Genomic DNA, 12,505 nt, shown 5'->3' with positions numbered 1-12,505 from the left:
TTGCCACTCCCAGCCCTGAGGATCCGACACCTCCTCGGGCCTCTATGGACACCTGCACACATATTCCATATAACCAAAAAGACAAAGACACATAAACTTAAATTAATAATAAAATACAATTGAACAAGGAGCCAGCATTCAAACTCCTTGCTATTTACCTACTGAAATGTACAAATGTGCTGTAAACTTATGTTTCCGAGAAACCTACACACGGATGTCTACAACAACTTCGTTCCTAACTTCCAGAACTGGGGAAGAACCAAGAGCTGTGTCAGTAGATCAATACGCTACCTCCAGCCGGTGGATCTCAAGCTACGTTAAAAACCCACAGAGCTACAGCATCTCAACTGCCTATCACTGGATTAAAGCAGCTAGTCTCAGAGAGCTAAAACTGTGGGGTTTCAGCACTCTGGAGAAGGAAGACACGAAAACAAAAAAAAAATGATTATTAGCTGTCAAAGGCTAAAGAGCAGTAAACCAGGTGGAGCACATTGATTTTTACTGCTAATGATACCAAGATGGTGACAGATGCGCACCACCACGTGTCCAAATCCACACCGTGTGTGCAACACCACCCAAGACCCAAGTGTCCACTGAGGAGTCTGAATAATAATCCTTTACCACACTGAAGTACGCACAAAAATATCAATGGGGAATGCAGAAGGGAAGGGGACGTTTTGGTAACTCTACACAAGTTTCTGGAAACCTACAACTAACTTCCAAAACCAGTGTCTGGGGAGTCTAGAGAGAGGGACCAGGGATTAAAAGTGTATAATGGTTTTACAGAGGACCTGAGCTTCATTCCCAGCACCCAGGCCAGGTGGCTCACAACAGCCTCAAACTCCAGCACTAGGGTTCCCCCTACACACACCTCAAAAATAAAACAAACCTTTAGAGAAGAGGGTAGGCAGCATCTGGGTCAGAGATGCCTCGGCTGGGTAAAGGCACTTGCCAGCAATCCCAATGACCCAAGTTCAATCCCCAGGAGCCAACACAGTGGAAGGACCAACTCTAACAAGGTATCCAGGCACAAATACACACACATACACACATACACACACACACACACACACACACACACACACACACTCACACTGAACCCTTGCAATGAAAAATTTTAAAGCAGTCTATGAACTTGGGGCTGGGGGCATACACCCGTAATCTCAGGACTTGGGGAGGAGGAGGCCAGAGAACGACAAATACAAGGTTATCCACGGAGGCATAGTAAGTTGAGGCCAGGCTGGGCTACACAAGACCCTGTTTCAAAACAAAAAACCCCAACAGGCAGGGAATTAAAATAAACAAACAGGGCTGGAGAGGTGACTCAGAGGTTAAGAGCACTGGCTGCTTTTCCAGAGGTCCTGATTCCAATTCCCAGCAACCACATGGTGGCTCACAACCACCTGTAATGAGATCTGGTGCCCACTTCCGGCATGCAGGCAGAACACTATATATATATCTATATCTCTCTATATATGTATATATATATAATAAATATATAAATCCTTTAAAATAAACAAATTCTTGGGAGGCTCCGCTTCTTGCAGGAAAACCTGGGAAGGCACCTGTTTGCTAAGGGCTCAGGCTACATGGCGCTCTTCATCTGTTTGCAGACCCTCCCGAGCCCCTCCCAGGCTCCCTACCTCCCAAAGGCTGAAGCTGGCCGGGCCGGTGCTGTGGCCACAACTGGACCTGGATCCTGGGCCTGGACCTCAGGGGCCTCTCCGGGGGCTGCATCGGGGCGCTGCACCTCCTCCCGGGCTGCCTCGGCAGGGAAGGCGGGCGGCAAGCCCAGCAGCTCCACATTGGTCACGGTCTTGCCTATGGTGAACCAGTCATTGATCTGGTCGACCGTGAGCTTCCGCAACATCCTCCCAGGAGCCCAGGAGCTGCCTCAACCGCCCGGCTCCAAAGGTGGCAAAAGCCTCGATCTAAGCTCCCGGCCCAGCGCCACAACGACCGTTCCAGAAGCCCCGCCCCTCCCCCCCTGCTGAGGCCAGCCAATCAGACCGTGCCACGCAAGAGAGTGGGGCCAGGCCCTGCACGGGAACACCTCGAGCCTCGTGCCTGCTCCCACACTGCACACGGGCCTGTGCGCAGCCAGGGCCTCCCCGCAAGGTCTGCTGGGAGAGCTGGGGTCAGGTGACCTGGGCAGGCAAGTGTCTATTGAGGCCGGCTTCTAGTGGTTTTGATGTTGGAATCTGCGCAATTCCGATGGCTGCTGGTAATATTTACAGCATTCCTGCTGCCAGTCTGACCCTAGAGCCCTACAAGAGCTGGGCCACAAGCCTCAGAGATTGTAGCTTTATGCAACAGGGGCACCTGAGCGGTCTTTGAACGCGAGGGTCTCATTGGCCCTAACAAGGTGGGATAGTTCTTGGCGTTCCCTTCTCACATGACCCAAAGATCAAAGCTAACGGACCACTTGGGAACAGGCAATTCGTAATGGGCTTGCAGGCTCTAGGTCGTTAGATCTCATTCCGAGGTCTTTGGGGCAGATTTGACTTATTCACAGAGCAGCCTGAGGTTCAGAGAGAACAGGGATGCGAACAGCTGACAGCGTTTAGCAATAAAGGATCTGTTAAACCGCACTCTCCATAAAGCAGGAGAAACTGCTTAAAGTTGGCTCTCCTGTTAGCCTCAGAACGCAGCATTAGGCACTTGGAATCTGCTGAGATAGCTGGGTAAACATGTTCAAACGTCTGAAGACGTGTTAGTGTTTTGGACTTGAAATTACATTAAAAGCCTGTTGTCTGGTTTGAAGCTTCGTCTTCAAATAGCTATGATGCTTTTCCTGTTAGCTCACAACTGGGATCCTAGAATTCGGCAGGATCGAGACAGAATTGCTGGGCGTTTACCAACTTGAACAACAGAGTAAGAGTTTATCTCTAAAAAAAAATTTGAAGTAAAATATTCTTTTTGGCTGGGCAGTGGTGGTGCACGCCTTTAATCGCAGCACTTGGGAGGCAGAGGCAGGTGAATCTCTGAGTTCGAGGCCAGCCAGAGGGAGTTCCAGGACAGCCAGGACTTAGTTACACAGAGAAACCTTGTCTCAAAAAATAAAATAATAATAATAATAAATTTAAAAATTCCTTTTGAACTACATCTTAAACCTGATTCAGATTGCAAGACCCTCTTTACACTCCTAATAGTGACTTGAGACCCAAAGAGGATTGTTTATGGTTTATATCTATCTGTGGGGGATTACAACCAAGAAAGGTTTTTTTTATGCATGCGTCCAAATGATCTTCCGCTGTCAGTTTGGCACAGCCTAGAGTTATATGAGGGAGTCTTAATTGAGAGCCTGCCCAGATCAGATTGGCCTGCGGCCATGTCTGTCAGAGACTATCTAGATTGATGATTGATGCGTGAGGGCCCAGCCCACTGTGGATGGCACCATTCCTAGGCAAGTGGAACCAGCATAAACCAGTAAGCAACCTTTCACCATGGCTCCTGCCTCTGCTTGGAAGTCCCTGCCTCCGTCTTCCCTCAATGATAGATTGTGACTTTTAAGTGTAATCTGAAATAAACCCTTTCCTCCCCATGTTTTACTACAGAAACAGAAATCAAAGTAAAACATTAATTTAAAATGGCAATTAAAAGCTCATTTGATATCAAGCAATATTACTTATGAAAATCACTAAATTTTCCAAAAAGCTCATATGTAAGAGTGACACTTTTTTAAATTTTATTTTTATTTACATGTATGTGCACACGTATGCGATGTGTGAATGGCCAGAAGAGGGCATTAGATTAGCTGCAGATACAGGCGGCTTGTGAGCTACCCAACATGGGTGCTGGAAACCATATTCTGGTGCTCTTCCAGAGCAGCTGTCCCTCTTGACCACTGAGTCATCTCTCCAGCCCCAGAGTGACACGTAGAAATTTTCACCAGTCCCATAGTGTCTAGCAGAGTGAAAACCAGCAGCTTTTCTGTCTCTGTGATGCTATATGATCTCACAAGCCTCACAGATATGATAGCACAAGTCTCAGAGCCTCTGGAAAATTCCGTGGTGCATGTAAGAATTCCAGCAAGAAAAGACAACTCTTAACTATTGTGATGAAGAGAGTTTTGGTCCTCAGAGGCCTTAGAAACCTCTGAACCTGTAGAATCAGCACCCTAACACAGCAAGCTTGCCAAGTTTTCATGCGGCTTCATTTGCTCCAAAGCCCCTTTTCCCTTCAAAGCAGGACTGTGGTCATCTCTCTTCCTTCTTCCCTGCATCCCCACCCTCCCATCTCAGCTCCGATTTCTGCTGCCTGAATGAATCTCCTGTAGATCTGATAGTACTCATTCCCTCACTTTTCACTTCTTCAAAACTGTATTTCACCTCGACTAAATGTTGATTTTCCCATAAATAGAATTCTAGACGGGCAGTTATTTCACATCATTATTAGGTATTAGGATCTTTTTGTTTGATGGTGCTGGGAACGTGGGTCCCCACACATGCTGAACAACCACCCCTCCGCGGAGCTACAACCCCAGGTCCCCACACATGCTGAACAAACACCCCTCCGCGGAGCTACAACCCCAGCCCTGGTCTTCAGTTTTATTAGGCGGCTTCTAGACCTCATTTCTCTGCTTGGTTTCAGTAAGACTTTTTGAGGCTTTGATTTTTTTTTTTTTAAATCCCTTTTGGGAAATTCTCAATCAGCTATTAGCTCTTCAAATATTTCTACCCTACTCCCCATTGGTTTCTAAGACCCAGTTAGTTGTATGGCTGAGGGTAAAGCTCAGTGGTAGAGTTCATATGTTGTGGTCACGTAATTTGTGCGCAGCATGATCATGTAATCTATGCACATGTTTGGCATAGCTATGTTAAGCTCATATGCGCATGTGCAGGGGCAATCCATAAAAGCAGATCCCCGCATATCCCTCCCGTCTTCCTGCACATTCTATTCCCATAGGCCTGTCACATCCCTTCTGCTCCCTTCCCTTAATAAACTCTTATAGTGAGTTTGTTGTGCCTCATGGCTTTTCTCAAACGGTAAACAGTGTGGCTTAATGAATAACAGAAAGAATACCAACCAAACTGGGCTGAATGCTGTTGCCTTTCTTTCTGTGAGGTATCTTTGTCTTCTCTTCGCCTGTTTTTCTAATTTATTTCTCCTGTCTTTTGCTTCAGTAATTGCTAAACAAACCCAATTTTTTTTTTGTTTTATTTGTTTGTTTTTGTTTGGTTTTTCAAGACAAGAGTTTCTCTGTGTAACAGTCCTGGCTATCCTAGGACTCTCTTTTAGACCGGGCTGGCCTCAAACTCACAGAGATCCACCTGCCTCTGCTTCCCCAGTGCTGGGATTAAAGCCTTGTACCCCCACTCCCAGCCTTTTTTTTTCTCCCCCGCACCCACCTGCTGTGGGATGGTCTGTATGTCAAATTGCTCTGATTGGTCAATAAATAAAACACTGATTGGCCAGTGGCTAGGCAGGAAGTAGGTGGGACAAGGAAAGAGTAGAATTATGGGAAGTGGAAGGCGGAGATAGAGAGACACTGCAGCCGCCGCCATGACCAGCAGCATGTGAAGACGCCGGTAAGCCACCAGCCACGTGGCAAGGTATAGATTTGTGGAAATGGATTAATTTAAGCTATAAGAACAGTTAGCAAGAAGCCTGCCACGGCCATACAGTTTGTAAGCAATATAAGTCTCTGTGTTTACTTGGTTGGGTCTGAGCGGCTGTGGGACTGGAGGGTGACAAAGATTTGTCCTGACTGTGGACAAGGCAGGAAAACTCTAGCTACACCCACCCGCAACTAAGGACCAAACCCAGGGCCCTGTGCTTGAGCAAGCTACCACCAAGCTAGGTCTGCATCCCCCAGGTTGCTTTAACTCAACAGATAGATGTGCTTTCCCAGTTTCTGCTGAGGTTTCAGTAGTTCCTTAAACAGAAGTACAGGGCTGGAGATGCACGGAAGGGATTCGGGGCCCTTGTTGCCCTTCCAAAGGACGGAGGTTCAATTCCCAGCACTGGTGTTGTAGATGACAACCATTCATAATTACAGTTGCAGGGTATCGAATGCCCTCTTCTGACCTCTGAGGGCACCAGGCACACACTTGGTGCACAGACATAAATGTGAACAAAACATTCATACACATAAAAATAAGCCTTTTTTTTCTCCCATAACAGTTTCTCTTTATCTACCTTTTGCCTTGGGGCTTTTTTTTTTTAAACATAAAAACAGGTTATAATTCAAAAGTCCAGAGTCATTTGAAACTGGAAAATATTTCCTCTGTAGACAACAGTAAAAATGATAACATTTCCCGATAAGCCCTTTTAAGCCAAATAATAACTGAATTATACATATATTGATTAGATTCTGGGATACAGAAGAAAGCTATCTTCATCTGTTCAGAGAGCTATGTTTTACTTAAGTTGTGTAAGTGAGATTCCTATTCATCTTCCCCTTCACTGTTTGATTTACGGCAGACATTTTTCTATAGGCTAATCCATAATCTAAAAAGCTTTTAGCCTCCCACACACACACCAAAGTATAGCCAGCATATCCTTTCATCAGCTTAATACGGTACAAATTCTTATCCTAATAGTGAATGTTTCACTAAAGCATGTCCAGTGATTGGGCAAAACCAAAACTTAAAATAAGCCTTTTTTAAAAACTAAAATAAAGCAAGAACAATTTTTGTTGGTTTGTTTTTGTTTTTGTTCTTTAGAAACAGGGTCTCATGTAGCCCAGGATGGTCTTAAAACCCTGATCATCCTCTACTTTCCAAGTGCTAGGAGTATATATGCACACCGCACCCTGCTAGCATGTTTATTTAAAAAACAAAAAACTATTAGGTCCAGTCCCTGGAGTTCCTGCAGAAGTCTCTGCATCACTTTATGACATCTTTTAAGGACAATCACTATACTCAGAATGGCTGCTTAATCAAATATGTAGCGCAGAAATTAGCAAAACCAGAGGAAATGGCAAGAAAAAAGCCTGGTGTAATGGTGCAGGCCTTTAATCCCAGTATTTAGGAGACAGAGGCAGGCAATTTTCTGAATTCAAGGCCAGCCTGGTTTACTTAGCAAGTTCCAGACTACACAGAAAACCCCTATCTCAAAAAAAAAAAAAACTAGTAAAGAGAGTTTCTTTTTTATTATTATTATTGCTTTGTTTCCATTGGTGTTTGGTTTGTTTGGGAAGGTGGGAGTGCGATAATCTCACTAAGTAGCCCCCCCTCGCCAGAACTTGCTATATAGAGCACCCTAGTGTCAAACTCAAGAGAAACCCTCCTGCCCCGCACCCTCCCAGCCTTCGTCCCACCCCCACCCCTGTGCCTCTGCCTCCCGAGTGCTGGGATTAAAGACCTGTGCCACTATGACCGGCCTTTGCTTTGGTGTTTTTGTATTTTGAGACGGTTTCTCTGTGTATCCCTGACTGTCCTGGAACTCACTATGTAGACCAGGTTGGCTTTGAACTCACAGAGATCTGCCTGCCTCCCAGAGTGCCGGGATTAAAGGTGTGTGCTACCACACCCGGCTTTTGATTTGGTTTTTAAGGCAGTTTCACGCTATAGCCCAGGCTGCCCTGAAGGTCGAATTTATGACAACCATGCTGCCTCAGCGTCCTGAGCGCAGGGGTTAAAGGCGTGAGCCCTGCGAAGAGGATTTTTTGTTTGTTTTCTTTACGGTCAACTTGTCCGGATTGTCTGCTGTGCTGGTTTCAGCATTGAAAGCCCGGTGTTCCCAGCAACCCAGGGAAGTCGGGACCGCCAGTTTTATGACACCTAGAGACACAGTAGACTCCATCTCCCAGCAACTCCTGCGTTTGACCAACCCCCACGCATGCGTGCAGCCCCCAGGTGACCACGGGGGCGCCGTGGTGCGCAGGCGCGGAAGAGCCGGCAGCCGGCTTCTGGAGCCGCGGCTCCTTCCGTTTTCCCGGCGGGCCCCGCGCGGCGCCTGCGTGCTCGGTGACCTTTCCTTGTCTAGCGGGTTCTGCTGTGGCCTGTGGCCTTGGTCTTGCTGAGGTAAGAGAGGGGCCTGGGCTTTTTCCCATGTTCCCGACAGCGGGGACCGGAAAGGGGCCGGGACGGAGTGCGGTGGAGCCGAGGTAGGTCGGGAGCGCAGGCGAGGGACTGCGATCCTCGCTGACCTTGGCCCAGCCCCTGCGCCACGGACTGTAAGGAGGGTCCACGGGGTTTCTCGCGACTGCGGCCGGGGAGTGCCGGAGTGAGCCCCATGCTGCAGGGATGTGCCTGGGGGTCAGTCCTCCGGTCCGCCAGGAGAGTGTCCGGGGCTCAGTCTCGCCGACTGCGAGAATGCACGGGGTCGGATCTCCGACTGCAAGGGTGGTTTCTGGGCGAGGGGTTGTTGCCAGTCCTTCGGGTTAGCGAGGGTCTGTGCGGGTGTGCCCTGAGATTATGTTTCTATTGATAGAGCGAGTATTCCTCAAGACTAAGAGGGGCTACGTGGAGGCCCTCCTCAGTCAGCGTTATGCCCTTTCTGGGGCATTGATACGCGGATGGACCTGCCTAACTATATAGCTTTGGTAAAGGAGCATGCCACCATCAGCTGTGAGCATCCTGTTCCCTGGTTAGACTCCAAGCCAGGAAACATCACTCCAAAGTTAGTGACTTCTTTCCTTTATGCCACAGGTTTCTTCCAAGTTAGGCTTTGGTAAAGGGATGTTCCCTTTGTATGAAACCACATTATAAACCTCAGACTGTCACATGTCCCCTCTTTCCAGTGTACTGCCAGGTAATAGCTTGCTGTTACTTTAATTTTCAAAAACTTTGCAGGCACAGGCAGTCTTAGTAGACCGCCGTTTGACCTTGGGGGAGGGGGGAAAGACAGGGTTTCTCTGTGTAACAGCCCTGACTGTTATGGAACTCACTCTGTAGACCAGACTGGCCTTGAACTCCCAGAGATCCGCCTGACTCTGCCTCCCGAGTGCTGGGATTAAAGCGTGTGCCACCACCACCTGGCCTTGATATCACTTCTTGACACTTCTACCCAGCCTACGGGAGGAAAAGCGAGGAAATCTTTCAGTCCTCCCTTAGAGTCCCAGTGGTCTAGGGATTGCCGCTTTCTTTTTTATGGCAACTCCTTGTTATTGATTGATCATTTACTGAGTGCTTGCTTTGCACCAGGTGCCAGACTGGACCCTTTTTTGTTTCACGAGTCCTGGGGAGCAAGTAGAAGGTCCTTTTTTGATAGGGAGACCTGACAGGAGATTTGGGGAATTTCTGAAGTTGAGAACAGAGCTGGGATCCCACTAGTCCTGTACAATACTTTCTCAGTCCTTGCCTATCTGGCAGAGATGCCTCGCCACTCTGTCGGTGGCTTGGGATTCGTCAGCTTTCCAGGGCCACCTCTGAAGGGTATAGCGAAGGCAGGACTGTCATGTTAGAGCGTCTGGACACAAATATTAGGAGGAATTTAGAGACAGTTCAGGAAAAGATAATCGTCCCACCCTAGGAGTTAACTCTCTGGGCTAGCTAACCTTTAGGCCATTCCTCAGTTTAAGTTCATTCCCATAGGAGAAAGCAGGAAGCAAGGCCATGTGCGTGTGCCCTTGGAGGTCAAAAGGCAGTGTCAGACCCCCGGAACTGGAGTTACACTGCAGATGGTTGTGAGCCACGATGTAGATTCTAGGACCAGAACCTGCTGAGCCATCTCCACCCCCTGGGGGAAATGGGTGAATATGGTCCAGGTTTCAATAATTCAAGGGCAGCCACTGGCCTTTGGCTGGATTGAGCTTTTGATGGATCTGTACTATGAGACTGACAAACAGTTGTGGAAAGCCAGAGAACACTGAGGGGTAGAATTCTGTGTGCAGTAGTGGTGTGGGGCAGGGCCTTCAAGGTAAGATACGGACTGCATCGCAGAGGTTTCCAAGTCAAATGAGAAGGCTCGGAGCTAGATTCTCCTGCAGCTGTTGGAGTCATGTAAGTTGATATGAGAGTATCTGGTTTGGAACCTGTAGTAAATTATAAAAGAAACAGGAAACACTGCTTCGAGAGCTGTCATTTGGTTATCCTGTACCGTTTGTTTTATATCCATCCATCAATCTCAGGACTGAGCAACTGGAGGTTAAAGTGTGCTGGTGTGCCAGGCCTGGCTGTTCATTCCTATAGAAATGACCACTTAAACTTGAAATGCTAATAATGCTGAAAGGAGTGTTTCCACCCAAAAGTCAAAAAAGAGATATATGACTTCGGGCTAGCTTTAGTGGCAGATAGGCTTTGTGAGGGAGCCTGCTGGCCAGGGGCTGGAGGGGTGTCGGGAGTGCCTGTAGAAATAATGAAAATATCCTGCCAATTAGGTATACACCAGCAGTTATCTTAATGTTTATCTCTTCTTTTTCAGATGATTCAAAGCCTTATTAAGAATGTCTGGGTCCCCATGAAACCCTACTATACCCAGGTTTACCAGGAAATTTGGATGGGAATGGGGTTAATGAGCTACATCGTTTATAAAATCAGGAAGGCCGGTAGGTTTCTGTTTTTATTTCTTTGAAGTTGTGGGGAACTATGACTTTTTTAAAATATTATTATCCTGTGCGTATACATGCACATGATTAGTGTGTGTGTAGGTACACGTTCCATAGCATGTATGCAGAAGTATGCAATTGGTTCTCTCTTTGACCTATATGTGGCTCCCAGGGATTGGGCTCAGGTTACCGGGCTTGTGCAGCAAGCACCTTTACCCGCTGAGCCATCTGGCTGGCCCAGAACAATGATCTTAGATATCTATCAACAAATGAATGGATTAAAAAAAAAAGGAATAAAGTAGCTGAAATAGCCCTTGTTGGGAGAGCTTAGACTGAAAAAGCTGTAATAGATACAGTGGAATTTTATTCGGCCATAAAAGAAAAAAAAGTTATTTGCAAGAAAATGAATACAAGTAGATTGTCCTGCTAAATGAGATGCCAGACTCAGAAAGACAAATATTAGATGTTTTCTCTCATATGCACAGTCTGCTCTCACATAAACACCAGCCATGAAAGTGAAAAGAGGTTGTTGTTGCATGCAAGAAGAGACGGCCTGGGAGGGGAGAGGGAAGCAAGCGAGGGCATTGAAGAGGGCATGAGCAGGGCATGCGACAGGTGTCTGTGCATGCTGAAATGAAACCTCCTGCTTTGTTTGCTAATTTGGAAAAAGGAACGGTTGTGACACACAGCCATGACTCTGTTACCTGAAAGCATGCTGTGATGCTTTACCCAGCCTAGGAAGCCTGCAGTCACATGTGGATTTGACAGTTAATTGACTGGACACTTTTGTAGGGCACTGGTGTAACTGATTTTCCCTTCTGTTTTAGATAAAAGAAGTAAAGCTTTGAAAGGTAAGATTTCTACTTCTTGGAATGGTTGGGGATTGAATAAGGCCATCATAGCTTTTCAAAATAAGTTCTCTGAGTCCTGAATGGAAACTGATGCCTGACTCAGCAATTCTATAGAGTAGAAATACTAAAGACCAACACATATGCAGTTAAATGGTAAGGAGCAAAACAGTATGCACCCTTTGGGCCAAGTAACACTTGTGGTAATGACAGGAAGTGGGTAGCTGATGCCCCTAGTAGGAAGGCACAGGCTAGCTCAAGGCCAGCTGGGTGAGCATGCTACTGAAATTCCTGTTTTGGTGTAATTTGGGAGGAGAGTGCTAAATCTGTGCCCTAGTGCTGGGTGTCTCTTTACTGTTTTACTGGTGGCACTGAAACCGTGGTCATTGGAGACTCACACAGACCCAGGACTGGCTTTCTGGGCTCTGAGGGGAGACCTTCCTCTGCTCCGGCAGATGAACTGTTGCATCAACACTACTTGCACAGACGTAGAACCAGGCTGAGTGTTCCACATAGAAGTGGCTCCCCTACCCCCATTCCGGGTGGGGTTGTTGGTTGGTTGGTTGGTTGAATTGTGGCAGGGGCTTGTTTTATTTTTGAGGCGAGGTCTCACTGTGTGGACTTAGCTGACCTTGAACTCAGAGATCCTCTTGCCTCTGCCTCCTAAGTGCTGGGATTAAAGGTGTATACACCATGCCCAGCCCCCATTCTGTTTTGTAGCATTGAAAATGAATTTTCTGACTTGTTACTTTAAATAATAAACTATATTCTGCTCCTGCTTCTAAATTATATCACTTTGTTCTTCTCCTTGGAAGGCTCCAGTCCTGCACCTGCCCATGGCCATCATTAACTGCTCCCTGAGTCCACTCACGATGAATCCTGTCGGCTAAACTTAAGCAAGCTGTGTTAGGTGGGAACATGGAACATCGCTGTGCACTTACCTAAGTACCATTTACAATGTGGCATTAATAAATGTATGTGAGTAGTACGACTCCCTGTGGATACTCCTCTGCTTCCCCTGAATATGTCCTCTGTAGTGCAGCAGGCTCCATCAGAACCCCTGAGCGCCTTCGTAGGAAACCTGAGGAATGAGCAGCAGCATGTGCTGCATAAAGATTGGTCATTGGTGTCTAGATACAAACCGATTCCAATATTCTATAATTGTTTGTTAAACAGTTTTGTCTCTGCCTAGCATCTTTCTTCTCTGATCTTGTTTTCATAT

At 46.9% G+C, this 12,505-nt stretch overlaps 2 protein-coding genes across 11 annotated transcripts in view; one reads left to right on the top strand and one right to left on the bottom strand.

The window, feature by feature from the left end:
* Positions 1–2,096, bottom strand: part of Tdrd9 (tudor domain containing 9) — a 108,814-nt gene extending 106,718 nt beyond the window's left edge. For 6 of the 9 annotated variants that reach the window (XR_006063669.2, XR_013044556.1, XR_013044555.1 and 3 more), the window contains exon 1: positions 1,644–1,975. Coding sequence is in view for 5 of the 9 variants with exons in the window: in XM_016006490.3 (XP_015861976.1) it covers positions 1,644–1,870 (227 nt within the window). In the remaining 4 variants the exon portion in view is untranslated. Of the gene's footprint in view, positions 1–1,643 lie in introns of all 9 variants that reach the window. The other 3 variants (XM_006987990.4, XM_016006489.3, XM_076551498.1) reach the window with 3 other exon arrangements.
* A 5,739-nt stretch (positions 2,097–7,835) lies between these two features.
* Positions 7,836–12,274, top strand: Atp5mj (ATP synthase membrane subunit j). 2 transcript variants are annotated; one of them, XM_006987988.4, is made up of 4 exons: positions 7,836–7,970; positions 10,312–10,435; positions 11,263–11,286; positions 12,099–12,274. In XM_006987988.4, the coding sequence occupies exons 2-4, from the start codon at positions 10,312–10,314 to the stop codon at positions 12,131–12,133; spliced, it is 183 nt and encodes a 60-aa protein (XP_006988050.1). In that variant the 5' UTR covers positions 7,836–7,970; the 3' UTR covers positions 12,134–12,274. The 2 variants fall into 2 exon arrangements, with proteins under 2 accessions (XP_006988050.1, XP_015861974.1); XM_016006488.2 differs by lacking the exon at positions 7,836–7,970 and adding an exon at positions 8,032–8,053.
* Positions 12,275–12,505: the final 231 nt, after the last annotated feature.

The sequence above is a fragment of the Peromyscus maniculatus genome, chromosome 14, assembly GCF_049852395.1.
Source record: "Peromyscus maniculatus bairdii isolate BWxNUB_F1_BW_parent chromosome 14, HU_Pman_BW_mat_3.1, whole genome shotgun sequence".
NCBI classification, from domain to species: Eukaryota; Metazoa; Chordata; class Mammalia; order Rodentia; family Cricetidae; genus Peromyscus; species Peromyscus maniculatus.
The sequence above is the reverse complement of the archived record's forward strand: the minus strand, read 5'-3'. Positions and strand labels throughout refer to the sequence as shown.

Excerpts from the sequence above, each read along its gene's own strand:
- Atp5mj (XM_006987988.4), top strand. The coding sequence starts at position 10,312 with ATGATTCAAAGCCTTATTAAGAATGTCTGGGTCCCCATGAAACCCTAC. Across the intron at positions 10,436-11,262 it reads TTATAAAATCAGGAAGGCCG|ATAAAAGAAGTAAAGCTTTG; the intron begins GTAGGTTTCTGT and ends CTTCTGTTTTAG. Across the intron at positions 11,287-12,098 it reads AAGAAGTAAAGCTTTGAAAG|GCTCCAGTCCTGCACCTGCC; the intron begins GTAAGATTTCTA and ends TCTCCTTGGAAG.